Source organism: Pan troglodytes, chromosome 21 (assembly GCF_028858775.2).
Source record: "Pan troglodytes isolate AG18354 chromosome 21, NHGRI_mPanTro3-v2.0_pri, whole genome shotgun sequence".
Lineage (NCBI taxonomy): Eukaryota > Metazoa > Chordata > Mammalia > Primates > Hominidae > Pan > Pan troglodytes.
This window is the reverse complement of record NC_072419.2, coordinates 31,816,158-31,830,516: the sequence shown is the minus strand read 5'-3', so window position 1 is coordinate 31,830,516 and position 14,359 is coordinate 31,816,158. Positions and strand designations below refer to the sequence as shown.

The 14,359-nt window shown below is 57.8% G+C and overlaps 2 protein-coding genes across 6 annotated transcripts in view; one reads left to right on the top strand and one right to left on the bottom strand.

Annotated features, from left to right (window-relative positions):
• ABHD12 (abhydrolase domain containing 12, lysophospholipase) overlaps positions 1 to 1,311 on the top strand; it is a 96,165-nt gene extending 94,854 nt beyond the window's left edge. For all 3 annotated transcript variants that reach the window (XM_016937585.3, XM_063802631.1, XM_054674913.2), the window contains one exon: positions 1,030 to 1,311. In XM_016937585.3, the coding sequence (XP_016793074.1) occupies positions 1,030 to 1,087 (58 nt within the window). In that variant the 3' untranslated portion in view covers positions 1,088 to 1,311. The remainder of the gene's footprint in view (positions 1 to 1,029) is intronic.
• The window catches only part of PYGB (glycogen phosphorylase B), a 51,968-nt gene that overhangs the window by 1,931 nt on the left and 35,678 nt on the right, over positions 1 to 14,359 (bottom strand). The window contains exons 12-20 of one of the 3 annotated variants that reach the window (XR_010154085.1): positions 13,930 to 14,044; positions 12,800 to 12,901; positions 11,826 to 11,973; positions 7,670 to 7,728; positions 5,529 to 5,670; positions 5,342 to 5,443; positions 3,431 to 3,667; positions 1,763 to 1,897; positions 405 to 471 (exon numbers count right to left, since the gene is read on the bottom strand). Coding sequence is in view for 2 of the 3 variants with exons in the window: in XM_063802623.1 (XP_063658693.1) it covers positions 4,845 to 5,443; positions 5,529 to 5,670; positions 7,670 to 7,728; positions 11,826 to 11,973; positions 12,800 to 12,901; positions 13,930 to 14,044 (1,165 nt within the window). In the remaining variant the exon portion in view is untranslated. Of the gene's footprint in view, positions 1 to 404; positions 472 to 1,762; positions 1,898 to 3,430; positions 3,668 to 4,790; positions 5,444 to 5,528; positions 5,671 to 7,669; positions 7,729 to 11,825; positions 11,974 to 12,799; positions 12,902 to 13,929; positions 14,045 to 14,359 lie in introns of those variants that run through there. The other 2 variants (XM_016937584.3, XM_063802623.1) reach the window with 2 other exon arrangements.

Genomic DNA, 14,359 nt, shown 5'->3' with positions numbered 1-14,359 from the left:
GCCCAGGCAGATCCAGTGCCAGGGGACATGGCCAGGCACTCTCCTTCCACCAGGGAGCCTCACAGCTGCCACAAGCTGCAGGTCACACCAGGCCAGCCTTTCCTCGAGGCCAGCCCTGACTGAGGGAAGAGAAGGTCCCTCCCAGGGCCCTGCCCGTCACTCAGTTTCCAGGCCGCACATTCCTTTCTTGGCCATTAGGAGCTGTTTTTTTCAACGGAGGGAGTGACATTGACAGTGACAGCTTCCCTAAAGGCAGGCACAGCTGACTGATGACAGATCAGAATCACAAACCCCTCTGGCCCAGGCCAAGAATCTACTCAGCTTGGGAAATAAACAATCTGACCCAACACATCTACATGGACCCACCCAGCTGCTCCCCTAGCCTCTGGACCCAGGAGCCTCACCCGGTACAGCTGGTCCACCTGTGCCTGGCACTGCATGTAGGCTTCATAGTCTGCAAACACCTTGAACCTGGAATGGGAGAAAGGAGGCTGGGCCAGGGCAGCAGGGAGCTGCCCCGAGGGGAGAGTCCCAGGGCAGGAGGCCGGGCACCATCCACCTGGTCCTGTCTGGAGCGAAGGGGCCCACGCAGCTGGTCAGAGCCAGGCTGCACCAGGCCCATTTGGCCACAGGGCTTCTCTGTGAGCAACACTTATGTCCTGGGACAATATTTTAGAAAAACCTTATTTCAACCCAACACTCCTTTAAATAAACTGGCATTTAAAATGTGTCTTCCACACGCAGGGCAGTTAGAGCTGCACATGGGAGAGGCCTCCTGGGCAGACAGTGGAGAGCCCATGGCGCCTCCTCAGGGCAGGGGGCACTCGCTGCGGAACGGCATCTCCATTTGCCGTCTTAAGTCTAACTGGGATTTGCCTACACAGGAAATACTGACTTGCAGTTCCTGATGTGCTGAACAAAAATGCCAGATTTATGAATCTACAAATGCATTTCGGTTCACTATCGAGTCAGAAGCACACTTCACGAAATGCAGAGTTCACAATTTTAAAAGCACTTCCTTTATCACAGACCTCAGCAGGGCCCAGGTTCCAGCCCAGATCCCAGCATGTGGTCAGAGCTGGTGTGACTGAAGCCAACAGGTGACACGGTCATCGAAGAGCAGCAGACAAAACTAACCCAAAGGCAGCTGAAAGTGGAGGGCAGGTGAATTCCCAGCCCTCGCCGGATTCAACTTTTGCCAACGGTGAAGAACTGCCCTGAGCTGCAAACCTTACAAAGTCTGTAACTCTAGATAAACCATACCATGTGCTAACTGCACTGAAATAAAACACTAACTACATTATAATGTGACATCGTTGCAAGTGAAATCCATTTTCACCACTGCCTGTCACTGGCACTGACGCCTGCCGCGGTTCCGCAGCCCTTGTGCGCCCCCTACCCCACCCCAGGGAGTTTTGGGCCCATGCTCCCTTCTACTGGCCTGCTGGGACACGGCTGCCCCTGGGACCTCCAACCAGCAGAGGACACCCCCTCCTGCTCAGCACATTGGTCCACAAGGCCTGGGGGCTGGACTGTGCTGCTGTGTCTCGCTGCCCAGGGCCCCCTGGCATTGCCAGAGGCCATCGCAAACTCCCAGCTGGGGTCTAAGGCTCTGCCCAGTAAGGTCTCATGGGCACAGTGGAGAAGACGTCCTGAAAGCACGGGTTTTGCTCTCCAAACAAGGTGGAATATCCAACCCACGAAGAGGACCCCTCCCTCCCTCCCTCCCTCCCAGCCACCCAACCAGGGAAGTCAGTCCCACCTGTCATGGTGCATCAGCATGTTCACGATGTCCTTGAAGCAGTCTGGCTCCTTGGGAGAAAAAAAGCCACTGCTGATCTGGTCCACCGCCTGCTTCAGCTCGGGCAGGTGGTCGTAGTACTCCCTGGCATTGTACCTGTGAGGCAATGGGCCAGGAGTCAGCAGCCAGCGCCCCAGGTGGGCCACCTTGGAGAACAAGCCATGTTGGTGCCTGGCACAGCCCCTGCCCCAGGATGGCCCTGGGAGCTCAAGGCCTGCACGGTCCAGGGCAGCAGCCAGTGGCCATGGGTGGCTACGAGGCCCTTGAGCAGGGACCTGCTCGAGCAGAGATGTGAAGTCAGTCTAAAGCCAATCCCACCTGCTCCTTTGACCGTTAAAGAAATGTCATCACTAGCAGATCTGCTAGGACATAGTGGCTGATGCCACATTCCTAGTGGAGAGGGCCACTCAGAACTTGGCTTACTGTGAAGTCCTGGGCAGAGCTTTTGAAAAACAGACGGCCGGAGGGGCAGGAAGTGAAATGGAGCACCTTGGCTGGGACCTCGAAGATGGAAAAGGAAAAACGCAAGCAAGACCAGACAGGACAAGGCAGAGCTAAGTGGGAGAGGGACGGACGGGCAGACATGGGCATCCCAGGACGGGGCCCGGGCGGAAGAAGCTGTGTGAGGGCGCAGAAAGGGAGCACAGGCCTGTGTGCTCGGGCCAGCAAGGCACAGCTCTGACTTCAGATGGCATATGTGGTTTCACCTGACCCTACTTAAGGCCTCACGGGCTCCCCGGTGCTTCAAGGCAATCAGGCAACACTGCCTTTTCTTTGTAATTATCGCTTGGAATCAGGCCCATGCTGGATTCCTCATGAACGTCCAGATCATGAAGAACAAGGAAAAACTGAGCTGTCACAGACCAAATGACACTGGGGAGACCTGACGGCCACACACAGTGGAGTGCCCTGATGGGATCCTGGGATGGGAAAGACAGTAACAGAACCCCGGTGGAGTCGGAATGGAGTGTGGGCTGCAGGAGGGCCAGTGCTCTGAGCTCAGTGCAGCCAATGGAGGGGCGTGGGGAGAAGGTGGATGAAGCTCTGGGTGCTGTCTTCAGGATTCCCTCCTCCCCTCTGCCACCCCCCAACCCCCCCATCCCCCCCACCCCCCTGACCCTGGCCTACACATTTAAAATGTTTCCAAAATACTATTTTTAAACAATTTTAACAGTTACAACTTAGACCAGGGAACCTCAACAGCAGGCAAGCCCCAAATCAGCAGAGTGCCCCTGGCAGAGTGCCCCTGGCAGTGGGGTCCTGCCCAGCCCCAGCCCATTTCTGTGGGGCTGCCTGTGCCCAGGGGGTGTCCCTCTAGGAGACCCTCCCCAGGGGAAAAGGCCTTTCCTGGAGGAGGAGCCCCTGGTCTGGACTCCACAGATTCAGCCTCAGAGCCGAGACAGCAGCAGCCCAGCACCCCCACATGGGCCTCGCCCGCAGCCCGGACCCTGTCCATTCCATGCACCTGGAAATGGTCACCCCTGCAGGCAGGCACACAGCCCTGGGTGGGCACTGACCCTAGCACACAGTGGCCTGGCCCCAAGAGCCCGGTCCAGCCAATGCCCCCAGCCCAACACCCTTCATTCTCCATCCTCACGGTGCCAGGTGCCCAGGGGCACAGGCTCGCACCCTTTCCGGTCCAAGGCCTCGACGTCCTCCACCCGCAGGCCGAAGATGAAGAGGTTCTCGGCCCCGGCCTCCTCGGCCATCTCCACGTTGGCGCCGTCCATGGTGCCGATGGTGAGGGCCCCGTTGAGCATGAACTTCATGTTGCCTGTGCCTGAGGCCTCGGTGCCTGCAGTGGAGATCTGCTGCGACAGATCAGCGGCCGGGATCACTGTGGAGGGGAGCCCGTGGAGGGGATCACTGTGAGGACCCCAATGTCCTCAGCCGCAAGGCTCACTGCAGGACAAGCCGGCCCATCCACCCGGGGCTGGGTCATGGAGGGACCAATGCTGTGGCCCCGCTCCAGCCCCCACTCCCTGCTCCCACTCCCGCTCCCACAGGGGCCCAGGCTGGACACGGCCACCCGCCTCTGCAGGGCTCCCCTTCGTGACTGGGGCAGCCTTGAGGCAGAAGGTCCAAGATGGGGGCTCCTCAGGAGCCAGGTGGCAAAGGATCTGTGCACCAAAACCTTCCCCAAAACCAGGCCTAGCCAAGGAGCCAGTCCTGGCTCGCTGACAATGTCATTCCCTGGATCACCGCGACCTTGATCAGCCCCAGCGGCTCCCTGGATCCTTTCAGGAGGAATGTAGACTGGAATAGAGCCAGAAGGCTGGAGCGGCTGAGGGGTGGCGACCTCCTGGGCGCCAGCAGCTGCCAGATGCCATGGCCCTGCGCTTTCTCTGTGCCTGTCCCTCGGGACTGGTCACCGCTCCCAGACATGCTGTGAGTGCACACAGTGACTATACAACCTGCTCTCCACCCTCACCTCAGGCTGCAGCCCAGTCAGCCACAGCAACACTGCCGGGGAGAACGGGGCCCTGACGCCAGCACCGAGACTCCAGACCAGGTGCCTGAAGGCCTGCTCTAAAGATGAGCAGGAGTCAGCTGGCCCCAAAACACATATGAGGAGGGGAGCCTCAGGCAGCACGGGGGAGAGGAGATGCTTCGGTCAGAGGAGCAGGGAAGGACGAGCCACAGTTCCTGGCCAAGCCGGAGGCAAGCCGGCCCGTGAGTGCCTCAAGGGACCTCGCCTGCCAGGCACCACTAAAGAGGGGGAGCGACATGGACACCAAGGCAGCAGCCAGGCCACGGGGACGGTGCCCAGGGATCCCCCCCCCGCACCACGGAGCTTGCAGAACAACAGCAGATCAGCCCTCTCACCTGCGGCAGCCTGGGAAGCCCAGGCGGCCTGAACTAGGGGGGGCCCTTGGCCCTCGGCGGCAGGAGGGGAGCACGAGAAGGCCAGGCTCAGATCTCCCACCATCTGGTGGGCAAATCACTTTCCTGCCCAGTAGAGCCCACAGGGGTGGGAACTGATGGGCTCCAGGGCACATGGCAGCACATCCCAGGGTCTCCCCAGGACTGACCCAGGCTGCCCTCAGGAAGCACAGATGAGGCAGGTGCTGCCACCTGAGATCACTGGTGGGCCCAAGAGCAGGCAGGCAGTGAGGAGCAAGGATGTGGGCGGAGGAGGGGCAGTGGAGTTGGGGGAAGCTGGGGGCCCACAACCCCACTGGCCTGGTGCATGTCCTGCCAGCAGAGGGGCCCAGGGCAGAAGACACGGCTGAGGGGCAGGAGGAGAGGGCAGGGGAGGGAGGGTACAGAGGGCAGGCCAGGCAGGTCCTGCCAGCAGAGGGGCCCAGGGCAGAAGGCACGGCTGAGGGGCAGGAGGAGAGGGCAGGGGAGGGAGGGTACAGAGGGCAGGCCAGGCAGGTCCTGCCAGCAGAGGGGCCCAGGGCAGAAGGCACGGCTGAGGGGCAGGAGGAGAGGGCAGGGGAGGGAGGGTACAGAGGGCAGGCCAGGCAGGCGCGGTAGTAAGGGTGCCCTGTTGGGGGATGACACTGCCTGTGACATGCAAGGTGCCCCGGGACGCACCGTGAGTCCTCCGCACTGCACGGGGAGCACTCCCTAAAGCCGTTCCCTGCTCGCCTGCAGCCCGGCTGGCTAGGTCTGGGTGTCCAGGCAGAGCTGAACTGGCTGAGGATGAAAGGCCCAGGGCCAGTACAACGCCTGTTCCCGGGCAGGAGTGAGTTTTCTGTCCAACACAGGCTTCCAGGGTTACCTTTCTCAGCCAAGGACACACGGTAGTTCTCCAGGAAGATCACTTTCAACCTGTCACCCACAACTGGGTCATGATTGACGACGTCGCCAATGGAGGTGACCAACTTGATGATCAGCTTGGCCATGTGGTAACCGGGCGCTGCCTGGAAGGAGAGGGTGAAGGTTTTTAGCACGAAAACGCCTTGTTCAGGCCCTTGGAGGCGCTCCTGGTTCCTGGGGTCTGTAGGGGGGTGAGGCTAGAGCCACAGGAACCTGCCGTCGGGACGGTCAGTAGAGGAGCTAGGGAGGCCCCCCGGCCCCAAGGCCCCAGCTCTGCTGCGCGCTCACGATGGTGGCCACCTCACCACATCCAGAAACGTGTCCGCCTCAAGTCTGGTTTTCTGGTTGTTGTTAGGTTTTCAGAAATTACAAGGTAAAAGAGACCAGGATTTCTAGAGCTGCCGACTGACAGGAAACAGAGAACTGTCCCTAGGGACATACTGGGACACACTGGAGGGACACATTCGGAAAGAGCCAGGCTACGGCGGACAGACAACCTGATGTCTGTAACAGACAGACCGTGGGGAAAACCTACAGAGAACTGAGACACCACGGCCAGTCCAAGGTGAGGACTCACTGGGCCCTCACTCAGACCAACTTTTAGAAATGTCTGTTACTTTACAAAGACAACTGGGCAGGGGACCCATGAAGTACCCGAGTGAACATTTCAGGACACGGAGGACTCCTGTCCAATGCTTTAGGTGTAACGGATGGTGGTACTGTGTGGTGATGTTTCAGTCTACTCCCATTGTGATTCTGGTGGAAAACATCATTTTATGAAAAGGAATGCTGACGTATGTAAGAGTGAAGAGCTAGAGTGTCTGCAGTTTACTGTGAAATGCTTCAGCTAGTCTGGGTGACAGGTTTATGGTTTTGCTACAGTTCTTCCTGCTTTTCTCCAGGTTCAAATGTTTCCTTCTTTTTTTTATCTTTTTTTTTTGCTGAGACAGGGTCTGGCTCTGCTGCCCACACTGGAGTGCAGTAGTGCAATCACAGCTCACTATAGCCTCAATCACCCAGGACAATCGATCCTCCTACTCAGCCTCCCAAGTAACTGGGACTACAGACATGAACCACCATGCCCAGCTAATTTTTGCATTTTTTTGTAGAGATGGGGTTTCACCACACTGCTCAGGCTGGTCTCGAACTCCTGGGCTCATGCGATCCACCCGCCTTGGCTCCCAAAGTGCTGGGATTACAGACGTGAGACACCGTGCCCAGCCTAAAATTTTCATAATAACATTTAAAACTTTTTCGAACTCCGTATCTCTATGGACTTTACATACTGAAATACTGACAAATAAAATGACACAATTCCAAAATTTGCTTCAAAAACAGCAGGTGACAGGAGTGGACAGAGACTAAATGGGGTGTGCCAGGAGGTGGCGGAGCCCAGAGGAGTGCCCACCCCTCTGACCAGCTTCCCACTCGCTGAAGGCAGCAAGAGGGCAGCCTTCAGGCTGCACATAGGCACCAGCACCCCCAGGCCCCGGCCTTGCCGTGGAGGGCTGGGGTGCCTCACACAGTCCAGACTCACTTAGGGCCACTGCTCCAGCAGGACCCTCCTAAGGACGCTGCACCCCACAGCAGCCCCACAGTTCTGGATAAAGACCAAGCTACTAGGGAAACATGGCAGGAGGTGGGGACACTGGCCGCAGAGGGCTGATGAGTGTGACGATGTGACCTGGGACTCGATGACAGCACATCTAGGACTCTGAAAGTATGTGTCATAGTAAATAAAGTGAACTGAAACCAGGCAATGCTCAGGGCATGTGCAGGTGATGAAGCAGCCACAACGCCCTGTGCCCACTGGGCACAAAGAGAAAGGACACTGCCCTCTCTGAGGTGGGCACCAGCAAGCCCACTGGGGACTGGCCCTCTAGGCTGGGGACCCCTCCAGTGAGCTGGGCAGGCAGGAGGCTTCCATCCCATTCTGACTCTCTACAGGGTCCCCACCCCCACAGGCACACCAGAGCGGCCGGTGACCGCTGGGCATCCAGTTCCCGAGTATGGATGTGGTGGCACCATGAGAAGCGTGCAGGCTGCCCACCCACTATCCCCAGACCAAACACCACAGAGAGGACTGCAGAGGAAGTCACTCACCTTGCCCCCAATCATAACAGTCCTGGGCACAAAAGCCTTGGCCGGGTCTCTCTTGATTCCTGCAGGACACACGGAAGAAGACTCACACAAGGCACCGCGAGCCGGACGAGCCCCTGCCGGGGCCCAGCAGCATCAGAGGCCGACCCTGAGGCAGGACAGGCACGCTCCGCCATGTACTTCAAGCCCCAGAGACACGGGTGGCAGTGGCACAGGGCCACTGGCCACCCACCTGCCCACCCACCAGGAACCTGCCACTTACAAGGGAGTGAGGCCACCCTGAGGTCTGCACTTAGGTTCCTAGCTGGTGAGGAAGGCCAGCCAGGACCATGGACGAACCCAGCAGCTGACTCGAGCAAAGATGCTATTCCCTGGGGCTCAGAGGAAAAGCTGCACCTCAGTTTCCAGAAAAGCCCAACACAGGAGCCTCCTTGGGTCTGGTCACCAGTGTTCAAGGCCCCTGTACATGAAGGGCACACTTGTGGGTTTTGTTTGGTTTTGTTTCTTGAGACAGCAGCTCACTCTGTCGCCAGGCTGGAGTGCAGTGGCGTAAGCGTAGCTCACTGCAGCCTCTACCTTCCAGGTTCAAGCAATCCTCCCACCTCAGCCTCCTGAGTAGCTGGGATCCTAGGCACGTGCCACTGCGCCCAGCTAATTTTTTAATTTTTTGTAGAGATGAGGGTTTCTCTACATTGCCCAGGCTGGTTTCAAACTCCCACGCTCAAGCAATCCTTTCGCCTCAGCCTCCCAAAGTGCAGGGATTATAGGCGTGAGCTACCGCGCCTCGCACTCTACCACTCTTGGGTTTTTTTTGTTGTTGTTTGTTTTTGTTTTTAAGAGTTAAGGTTTAGCTCTGCCACCCAGGCTGGAGTACTGTGGTGTAATCCGGGTTCACAGCAGCCACAGACTCCTGGACTCAAGTGATCTTCCCCTCCTTAGCCTCCCAAGTAGATGCAACTACAGGCACCGACAGGTTACCACATGCAGCTAATTTTTTCACTTTTAGTACAGATGGGGTTTCACTTTTTTGCCCAGACCAGTCTCAAACTCCTGGCATCAAACAGTCATCAGGCCTCAGCCTCCCAAATCACTGGGATTACAGGGGTGAGCCACCACACAGGCCTTAAATTGTGTTTTAAACACATTGTTTGGATGACACGAAGAAAAAGTGGCAACCTCAGCCTTGTGGCTGTGGTGCCATCAGCCTGCAGGGGCGCTGGGTGAGACCTCGTGTCTCCCCTCTGCCTCACTGGGACAACGGGTGAGGGCCCCCGAAGTTCTTCACAGAAGTGGATGGAGGGTCAAGCCATGACGGCCGGCTCACTGCCAGCCCAGCAAACAGGCTGTCCTCGCCAGGTCATTGGTTTGCAGATTTCACGGGAGGTTCCTACAAAAAGGGGATGAGCGGCCACCCTGGACAGGCGTTCACCAGCGAGCCGGGCCTGGGTGAGGCAGCAGGGAGTCGGGCTGATGTGTACCACCCGGCCCCAGGCTCCAGGAGGAATGCAGCTGCCCCTTAAGTGCTGGATCTTGTCACTTCTGGAAATCAGCAGAGAACAGGAAAAACGAAACACACAAGTGATGATTTCACCACAACTAGGAAAGAAGGAAACCATGCAAACCCCAGGTCACAGTGGGCAGGGGACAGGGTCATGGGAGTCCTAACCTCTGGGGAGGGGCACTCTGGGCAGAGAGCTCCAGTCCTGGGGGCCACCAAGGAGCCCCCGGGGAACAGCAGGTTCGGGCAAGTGCCTCTCCCACAAGGGCACCCTCACAAGGCAGGTCCTGGCCTCCAGGGGAGCCTCCCGCCCAGGTGAGACCTTGAGAGACAGCAGAGGCACAGCCACAGGCTGGGGAAGCATGGCCTTGGCCCAGCAGAGGAGCTGCCTTGGAGGGCTGAGAAGCCTATTCTGAATAGCCCCAGGTGATCCAGCTCACCCCAACGTAGCAATGGAAGTCAGCACCCAGCCCCGCCACAGGCCACAGGAGGGGAGTGAACCCCTTCGCAAATCACATGCCCTTGGTGACCACCAACTTGGAAAGACATGGAGCCAAATGCCAAGTCCTCAGGGAGGGGGGCAGAGAGCAGAGGAGAGGAGCAGAGGGCACGGGAGGAGAGTGCAGCCGGCAGAGACTCCAGAAAGCAGTGCCACTCCACAGGACAAGGACAAACCAAGTCCTGAGAGAAGTAGGCACCAAGGAAGAAGGCCAGAGAAAGCCCCCTCACGCCACACTGCAGCCCAGAAGCAGAAAACCAAACAGAACCAAACACACGTTTCAAACAGACAACTTCCCTGAAGTCCAGCAACACGTTCAACAAGCACCCGGAGTATTGGCGAAAATGCCCTGTAACGGCCAACACCAAGACACAGCAATGACAGTGAGTCACTGATGAGATCGAGAACTCAGACATCGCCAGACTTCTGCACACACACCCACCCTCCAGACAGTGCCTGGTAGGGCCCTAAAAAGCACTGGGGGAAGGAAGTGGAGTTAAGACTGGCATCTTCAGCCAAACCGACCTTCATGGTGAAGGGTCCAGGCCGTTTTGAACAAGCAAGAACTCGGGAAGGTTGTTCCCATGAGCCAGTCATGAACTAGACACAAAGCGGCCAGCAGGGCTGGGCAGCACTTTGCAGAAGGACCGTGAGAAGCAGTGAACATACTCACCAGCAGACTCAAACTGATACAGCTGGGGACAGGAGGAAGGGCAAAGTATTGATGCTGTGAGCTCTGACAGTGGGGGAAGGAGACGCAGGTCCACACGTACATGCACAGACACAAGCACACATGTTTACAGGCATGCACATATACATTTATGCGTGCACACAGACATGGAGCAAGGGGGAAGACCAGTGGGAGCGAGCACCAGCCTGTTGGCTGCCTCCTGTGAACGGCTGGAAATCACAGCATGTCGTTCAAAACGAATGAACCAACCAAGCAGAAGTGGAGCATCTGGAAAGCCTGAGGGCCAACACTAGAAGACGATGCAGCAACTGACTGTGGGGGCGGCGGAGCGGGAGGAAGGGAGGGGGTGACCCGCGACTCTCACTGCCGCTCATAAGTGGGACCAAGCGTTGTGCAAGCGGAGGACTCCGGGTCACCACCAGGGGAACACAGAGCATCACAACTGCAGGAGGAAAATGGGGCAAGGAAAGATGATGCAAAGTTCCCATGCACCACCTCGGAGCCGGGAAGCCACAGCCCCGGGAAGCACCTCCCATGGTGCCCACACGGCAGAGGGGTCCTCAGCGGGGGTGGCCTCTAGCCTCTGTCCTACCATGTGTGTCTCAAACGCACCCAGATCCTCCACCCCATCGAGGCTTACTCATTGGGAATAGGAGATCTATTCCCGGGAGGAGCTTTGTATCGGAAAGGAGGATGTGTGGTTCCTTTGGTTTTTAAAATACCTACTTTATTAAATTACAGAATTTTAGAAACCTAGTTTTTCCTTAAGGTTTCATTATCTATTAAACCTAGCAAATATTCACATTGACCTTTGGGGGTCTCTGTTTCATGTTTGTCTCATAATTAAATGTCCTTAGACATATAAGATGCATGTGTAAATTTAACACATACTATCTTAATTTTTGTAAGTATACTTTAAATGCCTCTAATAAGCATAATCTTTCTAAATAAGATTAGTCTCACAAAGATAATAACTAAATTTAAAATAAAAACTGAAGGCCCGGTACAGTGGCTCATGCCTATAACCCCAGCCTTTTGGGAGGCAGAAGTGGGTAGATCACTTGAGGCCAGGAGTTCGAGACCAGCCTTGGCAACATAATGAAACCCTGTCTCTACAAAAAATACAAGGGTATAGTGGCGTGCGCCTGTAGTCCCAGCTACTTGGGGGACTGAGGTGGGAGGATTTCCTGGGCCCTTGGAGGTCAAGGCTGCAGTGAGCCATGATGGCGCCACTGCACTCCAGCCTGGGCCTTTCGGGTGTCTAACTGTTCACCTGCTCACGTGAGGCCTGGCATGGGGCACACAGAAAAACATGGCTTTTGCTTAAAATAAACGTGCCACATCACACATGCACACGCCTACACACACACAGCCCCCACCATGACAGAGGCCCAGGGTCTGTGCACAGCTGGGGGGCAAGGGCAAGCCTTGGGCCCCGCAGCGCGGTCGTGCAGGTGATGCCGGCACTCACGGTTGTACAGGGTGACGACGTGCAGGCAGTTGAGCAGCTGCCGCTTGTACTCGTGGATCCTCTTCACATGCACGTCGAACATGGAGGAGGGGTTGATCTTCACCTTGTACTCCTTCTCCAGGAAGGCCGAGAACTTGAGCTTGTTCTCCTGGGAGGGTGAAAGGGAAAGATGGCTGGAGACTTCACCAGGACTCCATCCACTGACCCTGCGGCTTCCTGCTTCGAGTGCCCTGTGAAGAGTGCCGCAGGGAGGGGGCAGGGGTATACAGGCTGGAGCTGAGGGGCAGAGATTGCACCAGGGGTCTTCTCATGGGAAAAGGGGAGAGGGCAATGCTGAAGGTGGGTCCACACCAGGAGTAGGGGATAAGTGAGGAGCCGGCCCAGGAGCACGCCTGGAGCCAAGCAGAAGACACTGCAGAGCCAGGCGTGCAGGTGGGGGAGCAGCGCGGGAGCGGGATGGCTGAAAGGACTACAAGGAGAACCAGTTCTGGCCTCTATGAGGAGGCCAAGCTCGACAGGCTGTGTAGATGGGCCTCCAGCCCGCTGAGGTTTGAAGGCTGCCGTGACTGGCCCTGGTCTAGCCGAGAGGCTGCTGCCGGTGCAGACAGCTCGTGCACCTGCACAGCTCTCCAGGGGCAAAGAGGGCACCACGCTGGAATCGGCTTCTAGAGGCTTCCATACAGAACTGACCCGTGGCGGAGGGTCGAGGCACGGGCAGGGCTGGCCTGGGGTCTGCACTCACCTATCTGCCATGTGACCTGTCCTCCTCGGGGCCCTCATCTGAAAGGCTGAGTGGGGTGGAGAGACCTCAGGCAACCCTAACAGCCTCACCCTGAGTCCTGTTCTGAGTCCCCACTAAAGCCCCAGTGGGTACCCCAGGACCTGTGCTGGGCCTGTAGGAGGGCTGGGGCCAGGGCCTACCTGCCTGGTTGTGGGAGGGCTGGGGTCGGGGCTGGGGCCAGGGCCATGCCTACCTGTTTGACCTTGGCCACGTCCCTGATGAACACCTCGTCACTGACCAGCGGCAGCAGCTTCTTCAGCTGGCTCAGGTCAGTCAGGAACTCCTCCCCAATTTTCTGGAGAACGTAAAGGTTCCGCTCACTGTGGGCCTCAGCCTCCTGAGGCTGGGCCCCCTAGCCACCTGCCCTCCTCCCATTGTCACCCACGCCCCTGCTTTCCCCTGGGATCTGCTTGTCCGGCCCCTCCGGGCATCCCACCTCTCAGGCCACAGGGTTACCCCAGCAGCCCCTCCTACCTCTTCTGAGAGGGCTCTGCGAGATGGCCCAGTCCCACCAGTTCAAACGTCCACAGGAAACACACGACCCTCCCTCAGCCACCGATCCCAGGGTTCTCTGACATTGAACATCCCATCACCACCCAAAACCCAAAGCCATCCTCCCGCTGCCCTCCACCAGCACCTTCCCTGCCTGCAGCAGGCGGTCCCCTCAAAGCCAGCACCTCACCCAGGTGCTGCCCGCAAACACTCGGCCACCTCTCCTCACTGTGCCCAGGCCCATCTCAGACTGCACAGGAGCCACGCTGCTTTCCAGGTCCCAGGGGCCCATCCCCCAGCACAGGGCATTGAACCAGTTTGCCCCAGAGCGCTGCTCCCTCTCTCTTCATTCCCTCTTCAGACCTCAGCTTTCCTGGGAAGCCTTCCCTGACCATAGCCCCAAGTGGGCGGTCCCACCCTCCCAGCGGCTGGTCCTTGCCTGTAGCGCAGGGCCTGACACCTCAGCACTCATTTCCTCGGGGAGCTCGCATAGGAGCCGACATACAAACAGGAAATAGGTGCCCAGCCTGGCTGGCAGTCAGCTGCCTCTTGCCTCTTTTGCAGTGGCCCCGTGGCTGCACTCAGCCACACCCCAGCCCTCCCTAAAGCTCGGCTTCTGAACTCGCACACAGGACCCGCCAGTCCCAATGGGTGACTGCCCAGCTCAGCGCCCATGTTCAGGGGCTCAGCCCTCATGTCCAGAAGCCTGCAGGTCAACATGTGAGGGACAGACTCCTGCCTACTCAGCAACCGCTCAGCAGGGGCTGATGACATGGCCCGCGGTTCTCAGCCCAGGCATCTCCACAGGCACGGGTGGGGCCTGGGGCTCACCTCCACGATGGTATCGGCCAGCCCCGGGTTGCACAGCAGCAGCCACCGGCGGGGGGTGATGCCATTGGTCTTATTCTGGAACTTCTCTGGCTCCAGTTCATAAAAATCCTTAAAGCTGCAAACACAGAGAACAGGGAACTGTCACAAATGCTGTGCCCTGAACCAGGTGAGCAACAGACCTTAAGGTCCTTTTAAGGAGGTCCCAGGAGCCCTCAAGCTCAGTGGTTCTGTTCTGTTTTGTTTTCTAAGGAGAACAGAGTGACCGCGGCAGCTGCAGGCTCTGGGAGCCGTATGAAGGCACAGCCTGCACCCCGGGGCATCTGTGGCTGGCTGTGCGGTTTGCCCAACCACAACCTTGCAGGCATTAGAGCCTGGCCATTCTCCAGAGCGGTCCGTGCGGAAACAGGTGTCCAAGTCATGACAGCCGAGA